This window comes from Rhinatrema bivittatum, chromosome 8, assembly GCF_901001135.1.
Source record: "Rhinatrema bivittatum chromosome 8, aRhiBiv1.1, whole genome shotgun sequence".
NCBI classification, from domain to species: Eukaryota; Metazoa; Chordata; class Amphibia; order Gymnophiona; family Rhinatrematidae; genus Rhinatrema; species Rhinatrema bivittatum.
In genome coordinates this window covers 223493245-223515343 of record NC_042622.1, presented here as the reverse complement: position 1 = coordinate 223515343, position 22099 = coordinate 223493245, and the positions used below count along the sequence as shown (strand labels likewise).

The following is a 22099-nucleotide window of genomic DNA, read 5'->3' as shown; positions in this document are numbered from 1 at the left end:
GTTTAGGAAGTGACCAGCTATGCTTTTATTTATATGGGGGGGGGGGGGGGGGAAAAAGCTGCTTTTCACAGTGTGCCCTTCATCTGATTCTCCACACACACACACCCCACCGTGAAAAGCAGCTAGTTTTTCCACTTGCTTCTTCCTACATCTTAATTCTATGCTAGTCCAAAAAAAGTACTTAACATAGAAATGACTGCAGAAGACGACCAAACAGCCCATCCAGTCTGCCCAGCAAGCTTCACACTTTGTTTCCTCATACTTATCTGTTACTCTTGGCTCTTAGTAACCTTTTGCTTCTATTTCCCTTCCACCCCACCATTAATGTAGAGAGCAGTGATGGAGCTGCATTTAAGTGAACTATCTAGCTTAGTTAGGGGTAGTAACCGCCACAATAAGTAAGCTACACCCATGCTTGTTTACCCAGACTATCAGGCCGATACAGTAAAGTCCGCGGGAGAGCAGGCGAACGTGCGATTCAGTATGCAAATTAGGCCCAGCGGTAAAAATAGGTAAAAAGGCGATTGGGACACTAGCACGTTCCTAGCGCCTCTTTTTGGACTGGAGCGGCAGCTGTCAGCGGGTTTGACAGCCGACGCTCAATTTTGCCGGCGTCTGGTTCGAGCCCGCTGACAGCCACGGGTTTGGAAACCGGACGCCGGCAAAATTGAGCGTCCGGTTTTCGACCTGCGGGCCGACTTCAAATTTTTATTTTTTTTTAAACTTTTGGTAACTTTCAGGACTTCCGACTTAATATCGCCATGATATTAAGTCAGAGGGTGCACAGAAAAGCAGTTTTTACTGCTTTTCTGTGCACTTTCCCGGTGCCCGGAGAAATTAACGCCTACCTTTGGGTAGGCGCTAATTTCTGAAAGTAAAATGTGCGGCTTGGCTGCACATTTTCCTTTCTGAATCGTGCGGGAATACCTAATAGGGCCATCAACATGCATTTGCATATTGCGGGCGCTATTAGGTTCGGGGGGGGGTTGGTCGCGCGTTTGACCCCTTACTGCATAAGGGGTACTGATACAGTACCCCTTACTGCATAAGGGGTACTGTATCAGCCCAAAAGTTATTCAGTACTTATACCCCTCCCTTCCATGATTATTTCCAGTCACCACACCCTGCCAAGGGCACTCACCTCATTAGCAATGGACTTGTCAGAAGGGTTCAAAAGAACCAGAGTTTCTAGGACATCCCCTTGATGGTGGAGGCTCTGTTGCCCTGTACAGAGAAAGAAGAGGGCCTTACAAAATGATGGTTCAAAAAATCCAACACAAAAATTAACACGAGACAAAAAAGTGGAAAACAGTGCAGAATTTTTTTATTTTTATTTAAAAACTTTTCTATACCGTTGCTAAGTTATATACCATCGCAACGTTTTACAAATAGGCACATAGACTAAGGTAAGTAAATGTAGGATATCGTACATTCTAACAGGTGCCAATAAAGTTTGGTTACAATTTCATAAATAAAATCATTTGATGTTGGTCATGTCCAGGTATATTATTGAGTTACTATCGCTTTGAAATATTACTTCTTAAATGTAGGATTGAGTAAATTCATTCTCATCTGCATTACCCTGTACTTTCATTCTCTACCCTCCAGACTCTTTAGTGAAGGCTTTTTTAAAGAGCCATGTTTTTACATTTTTCTTAAAAGTTTTGAGATTATTCTGTAATCTGAGTTCGGGGGGCATCGTGTTCCATAGTATGGGCCCAGCCAATGATAAAGCCCTTTCTCTCACTTGGGTTAATTTTGCTGACTTTACTGAAGGGATTGTTAGTAGTGCTTTGTTTGCTGAGCGGAGGTTTCTTTCTGGAACGTGTACTCGTAAGGCTGTGTTTAGCCAGTCTGCTTCTTTATCATATATTAGTTTGTGTATGGTGCATAAGGCTTTGTATTTTATCCTGTATTCGATGGGTAACCAATGTAAGTCTGCTAGAGTTTCGGTTATATGGTCCCTCCTCTTTTTTCCCGTTAGTATTCTGGCTGCAGTATTTTGAAGTATCTGGAGTGGTCTTATCGATGTGCTTGGGAGTCCTAGTAAGAGTGCGTTGCAGTAGTCAGTACTAGAAAAGATAAGTGTTTGCAATACTGTTCTGAAGTGGGCAGGTGTGAGTAATGTTTCAATCTTCTGAGGACCATAAGTTTTGCGTAGCCTTCTCTTACTTTTATAGAATGACAAAGTGAAGCAAGAAACCACTCAAATTCCTCACGAGGCTTAAACAACCCCCCCCACCGGAGAGCAGAAGGCCCAGTCTAGAGGCACTGAAGAAAAACCAACAGTGGCCCGGCAAACAGACTGTGCAAAGGAGCAGAAGATAGTACATGGCAGAGCCCACCCACGACTCCGTTGGCAAACCTCAAAGAGAGGTAACATGTCCAGGGAGACTGATCACCCCCTGTCACCCAACAAGAGCAAGAATGGTCAATCCATATGCAGGGCAGAGATCTCCTGACACCCAGCAAGTAAGGCCTACCAAGGGGTAGATAAGTCCAGTGTACAGAACAAAACAAACTAGAGATCCAGCAAACAGACCCTGTTAAGAGAGCAGCTACCTATAAGCAGCACTAAGAAACTGACATATCACTGCTGCTAAGTTCAAATGGCAGATTCCTGGATGAGAAGTACTTATTCCCAGGAAAATGTAATGAACAAAGAGCAAAGCAAGTTGCGCAATACCCTAGGATAGACCAACAACTCCAAATACATAATACGAGAACCAATGGAGAAATTACTTACCTGAATTTTGTTTTCCTTAGGCAGACGGACTCAGGACCAATGGATATAGTGTACTCCAGTTAGCAGTTGGAGACAGATTTCAATCTGACGTCAGCGCTACATATACCCGTGCAGGAAGCTCTGCTCTTCAGTATTCTCCTCGAAAAGCAATTGTGGATGTGTGTGTGTTTGGCTAACTTGGCTAGTTCAACTTATTTCAAAATTGGGAGACCGCCAGTGCACTTAACTGAAAAATGCCGGGGGGGGGGGGGGGGGGGGGGGCACGTGTTTTTCTTCTTATGTTCTCCTGAGAGCTTTTCTATAGAAGCGTCACATATTGAATTTGAGCAGGGCTTGGCTTTCTTGGGTGGCCTTTTTTCCCCCCCAAGAAATCCTCGCAGGTTTTGTTCTTATGTTCTCATTGTTTCCATGTATGTTTCTGACGTACAGGCCGCAAAGGCCTGTTGGCTGGTTTGTCTTACACACTTCTCTCACTGTGTTTAGGTGGGACAGGTTATTTAGACTACTGTACTTAGGATATTTTTTCTGGGAACAAAGAGAAGCCCACATATTAGATAAGCAAGTTTCATAACTTTGGGTGCCACTTGTAGAGGGCTACAAAGGAGAAAGGGGTTGGGCCCGGACACATCGAACCGTGATCTTGAAACTTCCTTTCTGGTAGTTCGGAGGGAGATGAGGTGGGGGAAACAGGGAATGGGAAGTCATGTAGACTTTGGAGGGGGGGGGGGGGCGAGTTTGGGGATGTAGGGGCTTAGGTGTGATGGATGGGTTAGGGAAGGACGTAGAAATGAGTTTTTGCGAGTGAGTACAGAAGGTTCTCATCATAATTGTAACTTCTCAGCTCCCTTGTTGGGGGGAGCAAGGGGCGGGAGCCTCAGCTGGGAGGGCTGCCCCCTGGGTATACGGAAATGATAGCTGAAGGCAAGTTCCCGAACCATGAAAATTTAGCTCTTATCACTAAATACCTAAAGCGGGCAAGGACCCTCTTTTACCTGAATCCTACCGCTCAATCTCCTTACTCAATTTAGATTACAAGCTATTGGCAAAAAGACTGGCTGACAGATTAGCCCGGGTCCTTCCCTCCTTAGTGGGGGACCATCAGGTAGGTTTTGTTAGTCAGCGCTATGCGCTGGCTAATATTAGGCGAGTCTTGACTGCCATGACTATATGTAGGCAAATGGAGACCCCTTATGTGACCATTAGTTTTGATGCCGAGAAGGCCTTTGAGAGGGTGGTGTGGCCTTATTTAATGTTTTGCAGGAGATTGGGTTTGCTGGCTTTTTTCTACAAGCTGTGCAGTTGCTGTATATGGACCCCGGGGCAGCTCTTCTCACCAATGGTGCCCAGTGAGAAGTTTGGGGTGACCCGGGGTACTTGGCAGGGTTGCCCACTGTCCCCCCCTGCTGTTCATCTTGCAATAAGAGCCCCTTCTGCTAGCTATTCAACAAACTACGATCCGCGGAGTTTGCCTTGGTGATAGTATTTTTAAAGTGTAGCCTTTGCGGATGACCAGTTTTTGTCACACTGACCTCAGTGTCTTCTTTATTACACTTGATATGGGCTTTTGGCATTTTCACTGGGTTAAAATTAAACGAATCTAAGTCCTTTGCGTTGCCATATCCGTCCACCTTGCCAGCTAGTTGGCCCGATGATTTTCCACTGCAATGGGTGGCAGATCAGCTTCACTATTTGGGAGTGTCTCTCCCGGCAGATCCGAAGCAAATTTACAAGGCCAATATCCCCGCACAATTGAAATCCACTATCGAGAGTCTGGCCAATTGGGGGAGTTTGCCTCTGAGTGGGTGCATAAACTTATTCAAAATGACCATCTTACCAAGATGGCTTTATCTTTTACAAAACGTGCCTGTAATCATGAAACGCACAGACCTTAAAAGACTGGAAAGTGCTTTACGACGGTTTGTTTGGAGAGGGGGGAAAGTCTCCCGCTTTCTTGGCTAAAAGCGTGTTGGAGCAGAGGAGGTTTGGGGATACCTGACTTGGCAGCATATAATCTGGCTTGCAATTTACACCTAGTTAGGGATTGGCTGACGGGCAGACCGGTATAAACCCCGCTTCCAGCGGATAGTGCTTTGCTGTTCCCGGCAGCTCCTGCATATGTTGTACAGGCAAAGTCGGGACAGCTTCTGTCCTTTCTTACCCAGACAGCGCTTGAAGCCGCTTCGGCAGATGTGGGCGTGGCTGACCGAGATTCTGGAGATACCTGCTCAATGTGCCTATTTTCTTCCAGTGGTGGGTAATGCGGGATTTCACTCTGGGCTCCCAGTCCGGTCGCTTCCAGGATTGGAAATCCAGGGGCATCACGCTGGTGGGCCACTTGTTAACGAAGGGAAACTTCTTCAATTTAAGGAGTTCCAGGCCTTTTACGGGTTTGGTGCAACACATACTTTCCCATATCTCCAAATTGGGCATTATATAAATTCCTTAGGGGTAGATATTAAGAACCCTTTGGTGTTTAAAGCCCTTTATCGGATGTTTCAATTCGACCAAGCAGTGGCTCCATCTTTGTCCTTCTATTATAAGTTTCTAAGGTGGAAGTCTGAAGTATATACGTGCTCAAACTTAGAGTCCCGTTGGAACCGGGTTAGTGACTTCTTTGTTACCAACACTATTCTAAAAGGGTGTTTTAGACGTATAGCCAGGATCTCGATCAATATGTATTAGAGAGCTACAATTCAAAATTTTGAGTCGGGCTTATGTCACCTCAAGTGGCCTTTCACCTGACTATAGCTCCATCGGCACTCTGTACCCGCTGTGGTACAGTTACGGGTACACAGTCACATGTTTTTTGGACATGCACTCCAGTGCAGTGGTTTTGGCATAGAGTGGCAGACTACATGGCTGACCTGTTGGATGTAGCTTTTCCAGTTACTCCATTGTGGTTATTATTTGGCTGCATATCCCCAATTAGGATTCGGGATTCTGGCTCACGTCTGCTTTTACACAAGGCTTGTCTTCTAGGGAAAAAAGTGATTCTTTTGGTTTGGAGAACTCCTGACACTCCGTCCTTCTGGGCCTGGAGGAACTGCTTCCATGAAATGATGAATATGGAATGTTTGGCATCCCGGACATCCAAGACGTTGGCGGCTATTTAAGGTGTGGCAACCTTACCTACAATCTCTTCCACACTGAGCATGAAGCCTCATTGTAAATGATTGACTCTTCTATATCACAACCAGTGCCTGGATGTACTCTGATTCAGTGGACTGATACTCACTTGTGGAACCTCACTGAAGGGGGGGGGGGGGAAGACAGTACTTTTGGGGTTGTCTTGTGTTGGTGTTTGAAGGGGTTCAGAGTACTACTCACCTCAGTGTTATATCAATTGTAGATGGTAAAAATCAATAAAAAACATTTAAACAGATGAAATTGAGAAACCACCTTTGGAAGAAAAGAGGGGACCGTGCATAGTTGCATAGATCCTGGTGTGAACCTGAGTAATGTTTCGAAAGGACAGAACTTGAAGCTCGGAGATGTGACTGGCTGAAACTATTGCCACTAGGAATGCAGTCTTCAAGGTCAGTAGCCATAGTGACAGACCACGAGTAGGTCTGAAGGAAGCTCCTGCTAGGAAGTCTAGTACTAGATTGAGATTCCATAGGGGCACTGGCCACTTTAATGGTGGTCTGATTTGTTTGACCCCTCTCTGAAAGCGGGAAACTGGATGGGTTGATAGACTGATGCCGTCCACTTTGGCTCTGAAGCAGGCCAGCGCAGCTACCTGAACCTTGAGGGAGTTGAGGGAACCCCTTCTTCAAACCGTCCTGCAGAAATTCCAGGATCATGGGGATTTTGACTGTCCATGGAAGAATCTCGCAGTCCTCACACCATGTTTCGAATAGTCTCCATATTCGTATGTAAGCTAGAGACATGGAGAACTTGCGTGCTCTGAGCAATGTGTCAATCGCTGCCTTAGAGTATCGGCTCTTCTTCAGGTGTGTCCTCTCAATGGCCAGACCATAAGAGAGAATAGAGTCGGGTCTTCGTGGAGGATCGGTCCTTGCCAGAGAAGGTCCCCGTGTGGAGGTAGACATAGAGGGTTCCCCGCAAGAAGTCTTCACACCATGGCCTTCTTGGCCAGTCCAGGGCCACTAGAAGTACTAGCCTCCTGTGGTGTTCTATCTTGCGGATGATCCTGCCCAGTAGTGGCCATGGGGGAAAGGTGTACAGCAGGTCTTCCTGTGGCCAGGTCTGGACGAGGGCATCGATTCCCTGGGATTGCTGTTCTTGTTTGCGGCTGAAGAACTTGGGTGTTGGACTGGGTTGCCAGGAGATCCATGGCTGGGGTTCCCCAGCGGTTTACTATCAACTGGAAGGCTGTGGTCGACAGCATCCATTCCCCTGGATCTAGATTCTCTCTGCTGAGGTAGTCCGCAGTGATGTTGTCTTTTCCCATGATGTAGGCGGCTGAGATCCCTTGCAGGTTTGCTTCCACCCATGCCATTAGGGTGTTTATTTCTAGGGACACCTGTTGGCTTCTGGTTCCTCCCTGGCAGTTGATGTAGGCAACTGTTGTGGCATTGTCTGACATGACTGGCAGATTCGCCCCGGAGTCTGACTGAATTGTAAGCAGGCTAGCCTGCTTACAATTCTAGACCTCTCATGATTTTAAACACCTCTATCATATCCCCCCTCAGCCGTCTTCTCCAAGCTGAAAAGTCCTAATCTCTTTAGTCTTTCCTCATAGGGGAGCTGTTCCATTCCCCTTATTTTGGTAGCCCTTCTCTGTACCTGCCATGATTTTGGTGAATATCTGAGGAGCAGTATCTAGTCCGAAGGGTAGTGCCTGGAACTGGTAATGATGGTCCAGTATCACAAAGCATAGAAAGCGCTGATTGTCGTGGTGGACCGGAATGTGGAAATAGGCTTCAGATAAGTCCAGTGAAGTCAAGAATTCTCCCAGTTGTACTGCCCTTATGATTGAATGTAAGCTTTCCAGGCGGAAGTTTGGTACCTTCAGGTAGCGATTGACGGTCTTGAGGTCCAGGATGGGCCAAGAACATTCCCTCCTTCTTGGGGACGATAAAATAGATGGAATAGTGACCAGTATTTTGTTGATGCGTGGGCACAGAGGTTATCGCATTTAGGCTGAGTAGTTTCCACTGCCGTCCTCTTGGAGAGGGCGGGGCACGGTGATCTCTCAAATTTGTCTGGAGGGATGCTGTGGAAGTCCAGATAGTATCGCTCTCAAATGATGGTTAGGACCCACTTGTCTGACGTTGTCTTGACCCATCTTTGGTAGAAGAGAGCAAGTCTACGGATGGGTCTGTTGATTCTTATTGTGGGGTGCGGCCGGGGCCTGTACCTGAGCCAGCTCCCCTCTTGTGTCTGTTCTGAAAGGACTGGGCCCTGCCAGCGGGGCGAGGTGCTTGGTATGTGTTTTTGTACAGTCTAAAACGCCAGGCTCCTCTGCCCTTGGTTCTTCAGGGAGAGGAGTGCTGGGTTCTTTTGTTCCTGTCCTCCGGTAACCGGGGTACTGGGGATTCGCCCCATTTGTTGGCTAACTTCTCCAGTTCGCTTCCGAACAGGAGGGATCCTTTAAAAGGAACTCGTGAGTTTCGTCTTAGAGGTCCCGTCAGCTGACCAATTTTGGAGCCATAGTTGCCTTCTGGCTGCCACTATGGATGAGACGCCCCTGGCTGAGGTACACACTAAATCAGAGGTCGCATCTGTGAGGAAAGATATTGCTGGTTCTAATGTTTCGGAGGAAGTGGTTGCATCCCTGGAGAGCACCAAGCAGGCACATGTCAACAGCACAGCAGGAGGCAATCTGCAGGGTCATTGCTGCGACAAATGACTGTTTAAGGATGGATTCCTGACGTCTGTCCTGGGCATCCTTGAATGCAGTTCCTCCTTTGACTGGGATGGTAGTGTGCTTTGAGATAGTGTTCCCAAAAGTGGACGTCATGGTCTGCACTAGGAGTTTTGGTAGTGGGTTCCAGGGGGTATAGGACTTCTAGGGCCCGTCCTCGTTTGAAGCTGGTCTCCAGGGCATTCCATTCCAGGTCAATCAGTTGTTGTATGGCCTGCAGCATTGGGAAATAGCATGAGGCCTGATGGAGCAGACCAAAACTAGGTTTAGTCTTTGGCTCTGCTGTGGTACTTGCGCCAGGAATGGCCAGCATCTTCAGGCTCAGAGACACGAGATCTGGTAACTCATCTTTGAAGAACCACATCATGGTTCGGTATGGTTCCATACTTGGAGGGATTTCCCCTTCCTCCAGGGAGTCAGGCTCTTCCCCCTGAGGTGTCTGTGTCCCCTAGGGGGAGGCTTTTGCACAGCTGGGGCACCTCTCGAGGGATCCAGGAGGGCTATTAAGGTCGTGCACTCCTTGAGGAGACTGTGGCTGTGTCACAGGCAGTACAGAGTGCCTGGATGAATGTTTGCAGTCCTTTGAAGAATTCCACCCAGGAAAAGGTCCCTGGGTCCATATTGAATCCAGTGGAGTTCCTGGAGGTGCCCATCTGAGAAGGGGCCAAGCCAGGGATACAGAAGTCTGGGGGTACTATCATTGGTGGAGCCGGATGCCTCTACTGGCTGAGGGGGGGCCTTGATTCTATTCCCCCTGAGCCTCTTCGTACTGCAGGCATAGGGCAGAGGCCACTTCGGGTCGCGCAGCTCTCAGGTGGCAGGCTGGGCAGAGGGCTTGTCCCTTGGCTTTCTTGGCCAGCGGTGCCATGATTTGTGCACGTGGAGTGGCTCAAAACCCGTCTGTGCACGTAGGTGCGTGCGCCGGGAGACTTAGTTGTGCGCTCCGGGTGTGCCAACGAGGTACATGCAGACCGCTATTTGTGCACCCAGCGGGGATGTGCGCGCGCCACGGATGCACAGGCCCATCTGTGTTTCCGACACGAATGCACTTGCCGCTGTGCGCACAAGTCGTTTATATGCCCGGCTCAGTTATGGACAATACGGCAACCAAGGGGGGAAATGGTGCCGACAACCACGTGGACAAGATGGCGAACACCCCCCCCCCCCCCCCCAGAGGGTCTCCATGTGTGCGGACCCTCACACCGGAACAGGGTCTAGCCCGGACAGGGCTGCTCAACCCGATTAAACAGATGCCGGAGGGATGATCTGTGTGGCTAACCGAGCCTCTGAGACCAGAGACTTTAAGAAAGTTTTCTACCTTACCTTGTTCTCTGTGCTTCCCGGTCTCGTGCCGGGTGGTCTCCAGCTGCGGGGGGAGAGGGAAAGTATCTTCACCACACCCACTGCCTCTCAGCCACTCTGGGGGCTAAGTCCACGCCGGGAACCAGCTACTGGAACGAGGCTTACCTCTGAGGGATCTCAAATCACCTCAGGAATTCGACTGGGGAGGTACCCTTAGATATCACTGCAAGAGAGTGGGGCTCGTCTTGTAGAGGTAAGGTTCTCTCTCTTTGGTTTGGATTTTCTAACTGTGCAAGTGTGTGTAGTGTCCCTAACGGCTTAGGAGATGGAGAAATACTGGAGAGCTAAGCTTCCTGCACGGGTATATGTAGGCTGAAGTCAGATTGAAATCTGACTCCATCTCCCAACTGCTATCAGGAGTACACTATACCCATTGGTCCTGAGTCCATGAATTATACCAACCAACCAGACTGTGTCCCTTACAACAAACAGATCTCCATCAGTAAGAGGTGGGGGGGGGGGGGGGGGGATCTTCTCCAACCTGTTACTAAAGAGACAGGAAGAACAGCACTATTCCACATATCAATTCTCAATGTCTGGAAGGGAAAGAGACACCCCTCAACCCCCACTTTGCACATCACATCACATGACCAAGTGCACATCAATGCATAGGGAATTACAATAGTCACCAAATCCCTCAAAAAATGCACCTCTGGGCCACAGCCCTTCCCTGCCAGGGAGTTCATTCATACAGAAAGAGGCAAGGAGCATCAACAACTGGATCAGAGTCCTTCCTTAACAGACCCTAACCTCTAATACTGCAACACAGGCACACAGCCAGGATCCAGAAACACCCTATACACAGAGTCTACCTGGACACCAGAACCACAAGAGAACCTCCAATATAGCATCAGCGTAGGACACTGATTCAGGAACATCACACACAGATTTCCAGACCAAAATCACGACAAGTGTCCTTCATTACAGGATTAACAACGCTGAGATCCCAACAGGGTCCACACTAGAGGATACCAAGAGAACAAGAGGACAGACTGGGTACAGAGATCAAGAACTGAATGACAAAAGCAACGCTATGCACCCTCAGAGAAGCTTTCATAAAGCAGAACTAAAAACTTGCTGTAAACTGATGTGTATACTTCAAATAGTATGGCAATTTTATATATCATAGTTACAACCTCAAAATAGTGACATATCAATAATTCATTACTTTATCTTTATTTATCCAAATTACAAAAAAATCTGAAAGTTTTTCACCTAAGAAAATACACAGAAAAAATGCAGGAATATGCAATCCACCTAAAAGCATAAAAACTCACATCCATACAAATTTAACAAAAGCTAAAGATTCTTCTAAATGTCTCCCAACAATTTTTGCCATCAATGCTTCTTCAGGGGAGTTCCCTTCGATCACTTTCCATCATATCATTGATGTTCCTGTACATTTGAAGGAAAGCTTTCTTGTGCTTTGTCTCAATGTAACTCTTCCAATGGCAAATCTAAAAAGATACATGTATATGATTTGCCATTGGAAGAGTTACATTGATTGAGACGAAAAAGCACAAGAAAGCTTTCCTTCAAATGTACAGGAACATCAATGATATGATGGAAAGTGATCGAAGGGAACTCCCCTGAAGAAGCATTGATGGCAAAACATGTTGGGAGACATTTAGAAGAAAAAAATATTTAGCTTGGGTTTGTTAAATTTGTATGAATGGTGGTATGGATGTGAGTTTTTATGTTTTTAGGTGGATTGCAAATTGTATGTTTTTCCTGCATTTTTTCTGTGTGTATTTTGTTAGGTGAAAAAACTCAGATTTTTTTGTAATTTGGATAAATAAAGATGAAAAGTAATGTCACTTATTTTGAGATTGTAAATTGATGTGTAGCAAATCCATTCCTAAACATCCATTACCAATGCATGAGTAAGATGCTTGCATCTCACAGCCTAAGTCACTAGAAATTGTACTGCATTTAACTTGCTACAGCATAGCTAGATTATAGGTGCTCATATTATACTGTACAAATTGAATGTTTGTTAGTAACTGGAACATCCAAAGTCTGATATATTCAACCTTTGGAGATAAAAGCCCCTGGCCCTGATGTATTACAAGTTAGGCAAAGATTCAGCCACAGACTGCCCCACAGGTTTCAGACTTAATTCTGGTTATAAAAAAACAAGGTAGGCACTCTGGAAATAGTCTGGTACAGAGGAGTTAGGATTTATTACAACTGTTAAAGGCAAGACATCTGTGGGTTAAAATACCAAGAGATCTACTCCAGATGCCACAAGAGATGCACATCTGTGCCCTCTGATTCTCCTTATTTGGGACCATGAATGTTTTATAATCATCCAATCTGAAACTACCAGCTTCCAAACAAAAAGGTAAGATATGGTGACCTAAATTCATGCACGGGAAAGGAACCAGGCTAGTCCTAACCAGGGAAACTAATACATATCTGAAGACAAGATACCTTAATTCATATTAGAAAAACAAAGGAACAGCTATGACAATGCAAAGGGGAAGATCCTTAATCTATGTAAATCACTAGGACTTTATATCTTGAATGGCAGAGCAAGAGGGGATTCCTTTGAAAGATTTATTTTTAATTCAATACAGGGACAAAGTATACTTAATTATGCTAAAATGCAAATTAAAAAACAAAAAAAAATAATGCCTTAAAATAAAACTGGGGTCTGGCAGTTACTGGACCACAGCCAGATGATTCTATATCAATAGATCAAAGCAAATATCAGCACTCAGGCTGATGCAATACCGTGTGCTGTGGCCAGTGCACAGCTTAACATGCGATTGGACACGTGACCAGAACCCCCGATGCAATACGAAGACCAGGGCGTCCAAATCGAGCACATAGCTAATAGAATTTGCATGTGATGAGTGCTATGTAGATGAGGCTATTAGCTAATCCCCGTGATTCAAAAAATTTCCTGTGCGGCCAGTTTTTACACCAGCCTGGGACAGGCATCAAGGGTATGCCGCCATTGCGGAAGTGAGAAGTTCTATTTTGCAACAATCACCACCAGTTATTGCATAATCTAAGGATAATCTAAGGATAATCTAAGGATAATCTAAGGATAATCTAAGGATAATCAAATTGTGGTGCTAACACAATATTAGTATTGGAACAAGTCACTTCTATAAGAGATCAAGTAAATGGAATACAGCAAGTACAGTTACAGTAATGACTAAAGAAAAGGAATGCATTTGGCTTTGAAATTTGAAAAACTGGAAAATATGGTAAAGAACAGAAATTTGAGATTTATTAACTTTCCTCAAATACCCCTAAACCCCTCCTAGGGAAACATTTAGGAGGTATCTTATGGAAACTCTCCAGGTCTCAGAAAATGCGATTCCACCAATATCCAAGATTTCTTTTACTTGTCAAAGTTCAAAAGAAGGGAAGAACAAGGTGAAGGAATAGAACCGTTGATGCCGGTTCCTGAACAGAGTGTGAATCTCTGTAGTACTGGAGACGTCCGACTCTGCGCTAGCTGTCCCAGCCACACCTATAGTGACTAGCACTTGAACCAGACAAGGAATGGCTAATGAGGCAGTCTTTTCTACAATGTAAAGTTAACAGGGTCCCTGATGTCTCACAGGAGACTCAAGAGGAGGAAATCTTTTCTCCTGTTGAGACCATCGATCTTGCAAATTGGGGGTGTTTTCTTCTTAACATTTCCATGCAAGTGCATGATAAAAGTATACAAATAATTCATACTTATTCTATGATCCCCCACAGTTAACTCAGTTTTTTAAATTGGGAAATCCCCTGTGATGCCAGCAACATCCAGCCCTAATACACTATGTTCCCTATAGATAAAATATGGTTGCTGTTATGTCTATTGAGATTTCTTGGTGAAAAACATTTTTTTTTAAATTGTTTTAGGTTGGGGATAGGTCTGCTCCCCATATATGAGGACTTGTATTGAGAAAGGAATGATTTTTGCATAGGTGATTTCTTTTGTTAGTTTAACTAATCCTATTCTTAATATTTCTGTTCAAGATTTGTATCTTGTAATTTTGGAAATTTTTTTTTTTTTTTTTTTTTTTTTTTTTTTTTTTTTTTTTTAAGGGTATGCCCCACTCAAGGGCTCACTGGAAAAAGAAAGATTCCTGCTCACTGATCCCTCCACAGAAAGCAGATTGAAGTAAAAAAAAAGTGTCTTGGGGAAAAAAAAGTTCTGGGGACCCAATATAGATTAAGAACATAACATGCCATACTGGGTCAGACCAAGGATCCATCAAGCCCAGCATCCTGTTTCCAACAGTGGCCAATCCAGGCTACAAGTACCTGGCAAGTACCCAAAAACTAAGTCTATCCCATGTTACCGTTGCTAGTAATAGCAGTGGTTATTATCTAAGTCAACTTAATAGCAGGTAATGGACTTCTCCAAGAACTTATCCAATCCTTTTTTAAACAGCTATACTATACACCAAGACAGTGTATCTCATGCTGGTGGAAAACAGATACTCGTGTTTTCCCAGCCTGTGCTGACTGCTGGGAAGGCGGTGCTAGGGACAGACAATTTTCCTTAGCACCTCCTTTTTAGCGTGACCCCTCATTTAAATAATGCCTCATGTGTCCAGGAGAGGTGGCTGGGCACGTGTTAGGAGAACGGGCTCTCAATCATGACTACCTCCAAAGTGCATACAGGGACACCAGATACAAATTCAGACATCCTTAGGGAAAAAAAACCAAAAACCCTAGCAATACCAAATCCACACCTTCCTGAGAACTACAGTCACACAGCAAGACATGGCCAAGCAGTTCGATATAAAATACAATTTTCCTACATAATTGCAAGAAAATCACTATCCAAACCAGAATTAAAAAAAAAAGCCACAAACTCAAAGGCAGCCTGGTTTGATAAGGAAATGTTTAAAATAGAAATCCTTAAGACAAAAAAAGGTAAGAACTAAAATACAGAGCACCTGGGAGGAGGAAGTGATGTCAGTGCTCTGAATATCTGCCTAGCCCCGAGGCTCCTAACCCAAACCCTCCATCCCAACATCGAGCTTCTGCCGTGTTCTCTAGGCAGAAGACTCTGCTGTGCATGGCAATGCCGAGGAAGCAGGTGGACCTGAAGAAGATCTCGTTCACAAGCTTTGTGGCGGCCAGTGTGCTCTGGCCTGACGCAGAAATGGCACTGGAACACGGAGCATCAGAGGTAGGGCCACGACCACAGGGATGTGCTGGAGGATGGGGCACCCAGAGAGGAATTTCGTGAGCTCCACAGCGATATGGCGGGGCTTAAAAGGGAAAAATAAAATAAAGAGAGTCAGCCATCAGATCTCAGGGTGGAGGACTGAGTCCTGCCTGGATAAACAGGCCTCTTACTTCACTACCAGGAAGTGCAGAGAGTTACTGCAGGATAACAGATCTCTCAGCACCCTGGAGGATACAGAAAATAGATCTCATCAGGCTAATCTGTGGTTCTGAGGAGTGCCTGTTGACTCGCCATCTCAGGACTGTTTCCAGGTAGTGTTGATTATCTGCTCTGAGGTGCTAGCACAAGACAGAGGACTGGAAATGGTGCCTGTAATTAAGTTAGAGCGAGAGGGCCCATAGATCACTGGCCCAGCCTCCTAATAGCCAGCCTAGGGACATTGTAGCCTGCTTTCATAGCTTTGCAATGAAGGAAAAAAGTAGCCAAAGCGGCTAGGAAGGCTGGCTTTTTCATATGGAATGGCAATAAGATGGAGATTTACCAAGACTTAGCTATGACAGCTATCCACAAATAGTGGGAATTTTAGGACTTAGTTGCTCAGCTTCACCAGCATAAAACACATGGCTATTCCTGTTTGGATTAAGCGTCACCATCAGCGGTGTGACATCTCGTGTGAAAACTGTTCAGGAGGTGGCAGAAATGAGGTGCACAGCTGGACTGGAAACTCTCCGACCAGAGATCACAGCTAGAGGGCAAGGAGAAGGTAGACTGTGTGGGGAACCTCCAAAGTTGGCAATGCGTGAATAAAGGTGGCAGGCAGCCGAGACGCCAGTCGAGTGGCTCGTCCTCATCCAGGAAAGCCCCAAGTTGAATAGTGTGAGATGGGAGTTGTACTATTCTGAGTTCTCTCTCTTACATGTTTTAACATTTTCTCTTTCAGCTTGCGCTCTGAGGGGAGTTTTCTGATATATAGATTGAGAGGGATCCGATTTATTAATCTCTTGTTAATGTCTTATAATTGATGTATACGAGGGTTCGGGGGGGGGGGGGGGGGGGGGAAGAAGTCTGCAATGATGTTTCTTCAAGCTGTGGTGGTCCACATGGAGGGTCAGTGGACAAGCTGTAGGTGGGGATGATGTGAAATTTTCTTTAGTATGTAGCCCCTGTAGGGAGGTTGATTATGAGCTCCACTGGGAGAATGACTATCAACTACCAGTGGTAGTATCTTTTACAATGTTAGGAGACCTGAAATTGATTCTCTGTCAAGGGCCTAAACTCCCCAGTCAAAAGGAGAGAGAGTGTTCTTTTAGCTTTGAGCATGGCCATATCTCAATGTGATATTTTGTCAGGAAAAGCATTTGACCAAGCACAAGGAGAAGCTGTTATGGATGAAATCCTTTCCACATAAATATGTCTCTTCAGCTACTAAGAATAAGCACAGTGGGGCATATTGTTTTCTCAGTCTCTAGTGGTAGATGTGCAGGCAGGGTTTAGGGACACTGGGGGCAGATATGTCCTTATTGAAGTCATAGCTGGCAAGATGTATATTTTGCTCAACTTTCACGCTCCTAACTCAGACCAAGGACCCTTCTTAGATGTTATCTCTAATCTTTTAGAGATGTGGGCGGAGGGTCACCTTATTGTTGAAGGAGACTTCAATATTACACGATACCCTTTAGATAATTCAGGCTCAGGGACTGGGGCACAAAAAAACAGACTCAAGAATTTAATGACAGACTAGGCTGGTGGATATATGGAGATTGACGAACCTGACGGCTCGGAATTTCATGTATTTCTCATAACCATAAATCATAATCCCACTTGGCCTTTAATAGATAAAACGCTAGTGGGACATATTACAGACACTGATTTGGGGAACATTACATGATCTGACCATGCACCAGTCTGGGTGACTAAGACTAAAGTGTAGAGAGGAAGGGGCAAGATACGGACAGTTGAATGATTGTCATCTAAACTAAGAGTTTACTGATTCTTTAGCCGAGGAGATAAGGAAATATTTGACTACAGACAGTACCCCTAAAGTTACATCTACTGTGCTTTTGGAGTGTCTGAAAGTTATGCGGGGGAAGTTGATCTCAGGCTTCATTCTTTAAAAAGGAACGGGAAAAGGCACTTCTGCAAAAGACTGCTAAACCTGAATTAAGCCACAAGAGGGCCCCATTGCCCCAAGAGCTGCAGAAGCTGGAGGAAGCTAGGAAGGAATTACACTGCCTGGTCTGGCCAAAATAATTTTCCAACTGGATTTGCTTAAAACAGACATTGAGTTTGGCAATAAAGCAGGCTGTGTTGGCGAGACAGCTAAAAGAGTTCACTCAAAATCATGTTGCTAAAATTTCCGGGTCATTCATCAAACCGTGATGTGCCTGTATCGCAGTGGTACAATGCAAATAAGGGGGAAGGGGAGGTGTGTGGGTGGGATTTGGGCAGCGTTATGTCCCAGCAGCACTGTGGACGATAACGTTTTCTACATTGCCGGCAGCATCGCGGGAAATAAACGACACCTTTTCCCCGAGGCACTATGGGTGCAACACTGAGGCACAGCCACAGGCAAATGTGGCCGGCTGCACAATTTCACCCCCAACCCTTTTTCCCCCCCCAGTGGCTCATAAGCAGAATGAAGCAGCTAGGCCTTAAGAGACATGTCAGGGAATATTTTATACTCCACAAGGGAAACTGGCAATAGGTTCCTCTCTGTTTTAGGAGGATTTATATAGTTCTGACACCCACATTGCAATGAAGGATATTGAACGATATCCGGGGGGGGGGGGGGGGGGGGGGGTGTAAATCTCCCAAAACTGGCTGAGGAGGCCAGGGAGAGTTTGACGTGAGAGTCAGGTCATCAGGGATTTGAAACTGGGCAAGGCACCTGGACTGGATGGTTTTATGGCTAAATTTTACAAAACATTTACTAGTGCTGGTGAAACCATTGGTTAACATGTTCAGTTCATTGTGCAGTGGTGGATCCATCTCTCCCTATATGAATTTGGCAGGTATTACTATTTTGGCAAAAAGGGGGGAAGACACCCAATCCTTTGTGGTTCCTGTAGACCCATCTTCTTAACATAGTCCTGAACATCTTAGGAGCAGTGGCCCCTCTATTGATTCATCCTGACCACTCGGGATGGTGCTGGGAGGTTGGCATCTGATAATATTCGAAGGGTCTTGGAATTAGTTTGGAAAGTGCAGTGGGATAGGTTGCCAGTGGTTTCTATTGACAGTTGATGCAGAGAAGGCCTTCTATAAAGTTCACTGGCAGTTTCTTTTCCAGGTATTGGAGAAAGTGAACCTAGGATTTGGCTTTATTGAATGGATAAAAAAAAACAAAAAAAAAACCTGTATAAGCTTAATACATGCATGCTGGTTAACAGGGGTTACTCAGCCCCCTCTGGAGTGAAGAGAGGTACCAGGCAAGGCTGGCCGTTGTCTCCAGTCCTGGGGGACTCTCAGGGTTCAAAGTCAATGAAGATAAACCGGAGAGTTTGAACATTTCCATGCCCGAGGAGCGGTTCAAGTTAGTTGGGGGATTCTCTTCCATTCTAAGTGGCTAAAAGGTGGGTGGTGAAGTTATCTTGGTGTAAAAATAGGCCTGAAGACAGAGGAGCTTTTTGGGTTTCATTATGCCTCCTTGGTGCAAGAGATACAAAGGGATCTGAATAGATTGAATTGAATGCATGCGTGCACGGCGTGGCCATTTGCAAGATGAAAATACTTCCAAGATATTTCTATTTCTTCCAGAAGCTACCAGTACAAGTCCCAGCCGGATTCTTAAAATGTTGGCAGCATAAGTTATTTTGATTCATATGGCACCATAGACTCCAGTGGGTGCCAGGCAGAGTTTTTTCAGGAGAAATTGAGAGGTTATTGGTGTACCTAACTTATAGTACCCACAATGTGGCTGCACAGCTGAGTGCTATGTTGCAGCGGCATGTGAAAGTGAATATTAAAGCAGGGGAACCACCCCCCCCCCCCCGGTTGGAAGACCAGGTGTGGGAAAGTGGTTCTTTGATCACCAGGGGCTTACTGCCCTATTCTAGATTAATTATGGCGGTATGGGGGAAATGGAGAAAGGCTAGTGGGATATAGGAGATTCTGCCACCACATCTCGTTTTTGTATAACAACTTCAGTCAGGGTAATAGCAAACTGGACTGGGAAGGGGATAACTAGATTAGAGCAATTTTGGGACGGTCCTGGTTTACTGTCCTTCCAAACATTGCAACTATATCAGCTGTCCCAGAGCAAAAACACTTTTCATATAACCAAGTGGCTCATTTCTGTGCAAAAAAAAAATCTACTCTGACTTACAGAAGGGCAAAATGCCTTTTGTAGGCTTTGGTGATCAAGCTGGCAGGATTAAGTGGCTGATATCTAAGATTTACGTGCTATTAAATGAGGAATTGATCCCAAAACATACACTTCAAGAGGCCTGGGAGAATCTCCAGAAGACAGTGTTTGGGATCAGGGTTTCTTGGCCACCAGTAGGGGGTCAGTCCCTGCTCTAATGAAAGAAAAGTTGCTCTATAGGTGGTAGCCGACACCAGCTAGGTGGAGTAAAATGTTACCCCATTTAAGTAACCAGTGTTGGAGGGGATGTGGCTCCGTAGCTCATTCTTCCATCTGTGGAGAGAGGGCTTGGAGGTGAGCAGGTTGTGGGATGGAATAGTTTGTTTAGTGCGAGATACGATTGGACTCTGTCCCTAAAAGACACCAAAGTATGTTTGTCGCGTATACGGGCTGCGGTTGGCAATGAAATTAAGTAGTGCTCAATGATGCAAATTTCGATTGCAACCAGGTGGCATCAGCCTATAGTGCCGACTATAAGATGTTTCTTCCTGGACTGGGAAGGTATACTATATGGGAACACTTACAGCCCTTTGAAATGACATGTTGTACTCTTAGGAGATTTGGAAGCCTTTCGTACAGTGGAAGGATAAATAGGGGCATATGTGGGGTGGGGGGTGAATAGGAGGGCGCTTGTATCATTCTAGGGGACTTTGGTGGAATCTCAGATTCCACTGGGATTAAAAAAAAAAAAAAAAAAAGGTTAAACAAAGCGGTGTTTGGTGCCGATGCAATACAGTGCGCTGTATGCAATAAGGGGATTAGCGCCTCTACAATGTGTCCAATGCGGAGTGAATCTAATAGTGCTCATCATTGCACTCAGAAATTAACGCCTGTCGCTCCTAAACGTATTACAGAAAAGCAGAAAAACTGCTTTTCTGTATAGCCTCCTACTTAATATCGTTGCAATATTAAGTAGGAGGAACAAATCTTTCAAAAAAAGAAAAAAAAAAAAAAAAAAAAAAAAAAAGAGTGCCAGCAGTCGGGTGCTCAGTTGACAAGCATCCGTTTCCTGAACCCCTGGCTGTGCGCCGTTTATGAAAACCAACACCGATAAATTCAGCATCCGTTTCCCTAACCAGCAGGCAGACTGACAACGCTCACAGGCTCCCATCATCAAGAAGGTGCTAGGGGCGTGCAAGCAACCCTAGCGCCTCCTTAACGCCACCCCCCCCCCCCCAACTTAAATATTGCATGGCGCCCCCAGGAGGAGCGCATTAGGAAAGCGGGTGCTGACTGTTCAGCGTCGGCCCCTTCGTGAGGTAACTGGCATGTTGCTGTTTTAGTGCTACAAACAGCATACGATCTGATTGTAGTGTGTGATTTTGGCATGTTTTGGATTCTATATTTTCAAATATTGGTGTTTGCACTTTTCTGCTAATAAAGATTATAAAAAAAAGATTTAGTTATAGAAAAAAGAAAAAAAAAAAAAGAGCACCCCTCCCTCCTCCCCAGAGATTTACACAGCACCTACTTTCACAATCTCAGAAATTATAAAACAATGCTAAAACAGAATGAACTGAACACAGGAACAAAAAACAGAGGCAACCATACAGGCCGATACAGTAAAGCGCGGCCACGGTTACCCTGCTTCTAACCCACAATTTGGCCGCGTTAGTCCAACCCGCGATTCACTATCCCTTTTAACTCATCCTTACCGCTTCTTTAAATCAACCGGTAACCCCTTCCGCCCGCAGCATGTGTATGAGATGTAAACGCTCCGATTAGCTATTCCCTCCCATACAGCAATGTGCGCCCCGATTATCTCCTTTTTAACCTGTAGTTTTGCCGCGCGTTTAACCTGCTAACTTACCGCCTACCCTTACCCCTGCGTTAGTGTGGAGTGTCAGGTCAGAGAGACGAAATTTCATGGGCAAACGACCCCCTCACCCCCCTGGGACCCTTCCCCTGGCGTTAGTGTGGTGTGACAGCAATAGGCAGGCTCCGGTCAAAATCGGCTCGACATGTCATTAAAACAAAAAGTGGATAAAGTGTAATAAAAGTAAACTTACTGCATGTGAATTTTCTTTGAACAGTCCTCTCTCTCTCTCCTCCTCCGGAGGCGCGCACTGCGGCTCCCCTGCCTCCCGGGGGCAGCCGAAGGCGAAAGCGTATGGGCGGGCGGGCGAAAGCGTGCGGGTGAAAGTGAATGAATGCACGCCCGTACGCGGCGGGAGCCGGCGGGCGTGCATTCATTCACTCACCTTCGCCGGCGGGCGTGCATGCATCCATCCAGCGGAGGAAGCCGGCGGCGAAAGCGGCTTCCAGCAGCCCCTGCAGGCGAAGGTGAATGAATGCACGCCTGTGTACGCCTGTGAGTGCAATTTGGTCGCTCAAGGCGTTACGTCACAACGTTTGGCGTCATGGCGTGTGACGTCTGTGTTCGCTAATGCACTGCCTTGAGCGCCCAAATTGCATTCATTCACCTTCACCGGCGGGGACTGCTGGAAGCTGCCGGCGAAGGTGAATGAATGCACGCCTGTGTGCAATTTGGGCGCTCAAGGCAGTGCATTACCGAACGCCGACGTCACATGCCGTGATGTCACGCCTTGAGCTCCCAAATTGAATGCACAGGCGTACACAGGCGTGCATTCATTCACCGCCGGCGGGGGCTGCTGGAAGCCACTTTCGCCGCCGGCTCCCTCCGCTGGA

At 46.0% G+C, this 22099-nt stretch overlaps 1 protein-coding gene across 1 annotated transcript in view; it reads right to left on the bottom strand.

The window, feature by feature from the left end:
• MAP1S (microtubule associated protein 1S) overlaps positions 1-22099 on the bottom strand; it is a 58142-nt gene that overhangs the window by 16599 nt on the left and 19444 nt on the right. Inside the window, exon 3 of the mRNA XM_029613698.1 lies at positions 1142-1224. Coding sequence (XP_029469558.1) covers positions 1142-1224 — 83 coding nt within the window. The remainder of the gene's footprint in view (positions 1-1141; positions 1225-22099) is intronic.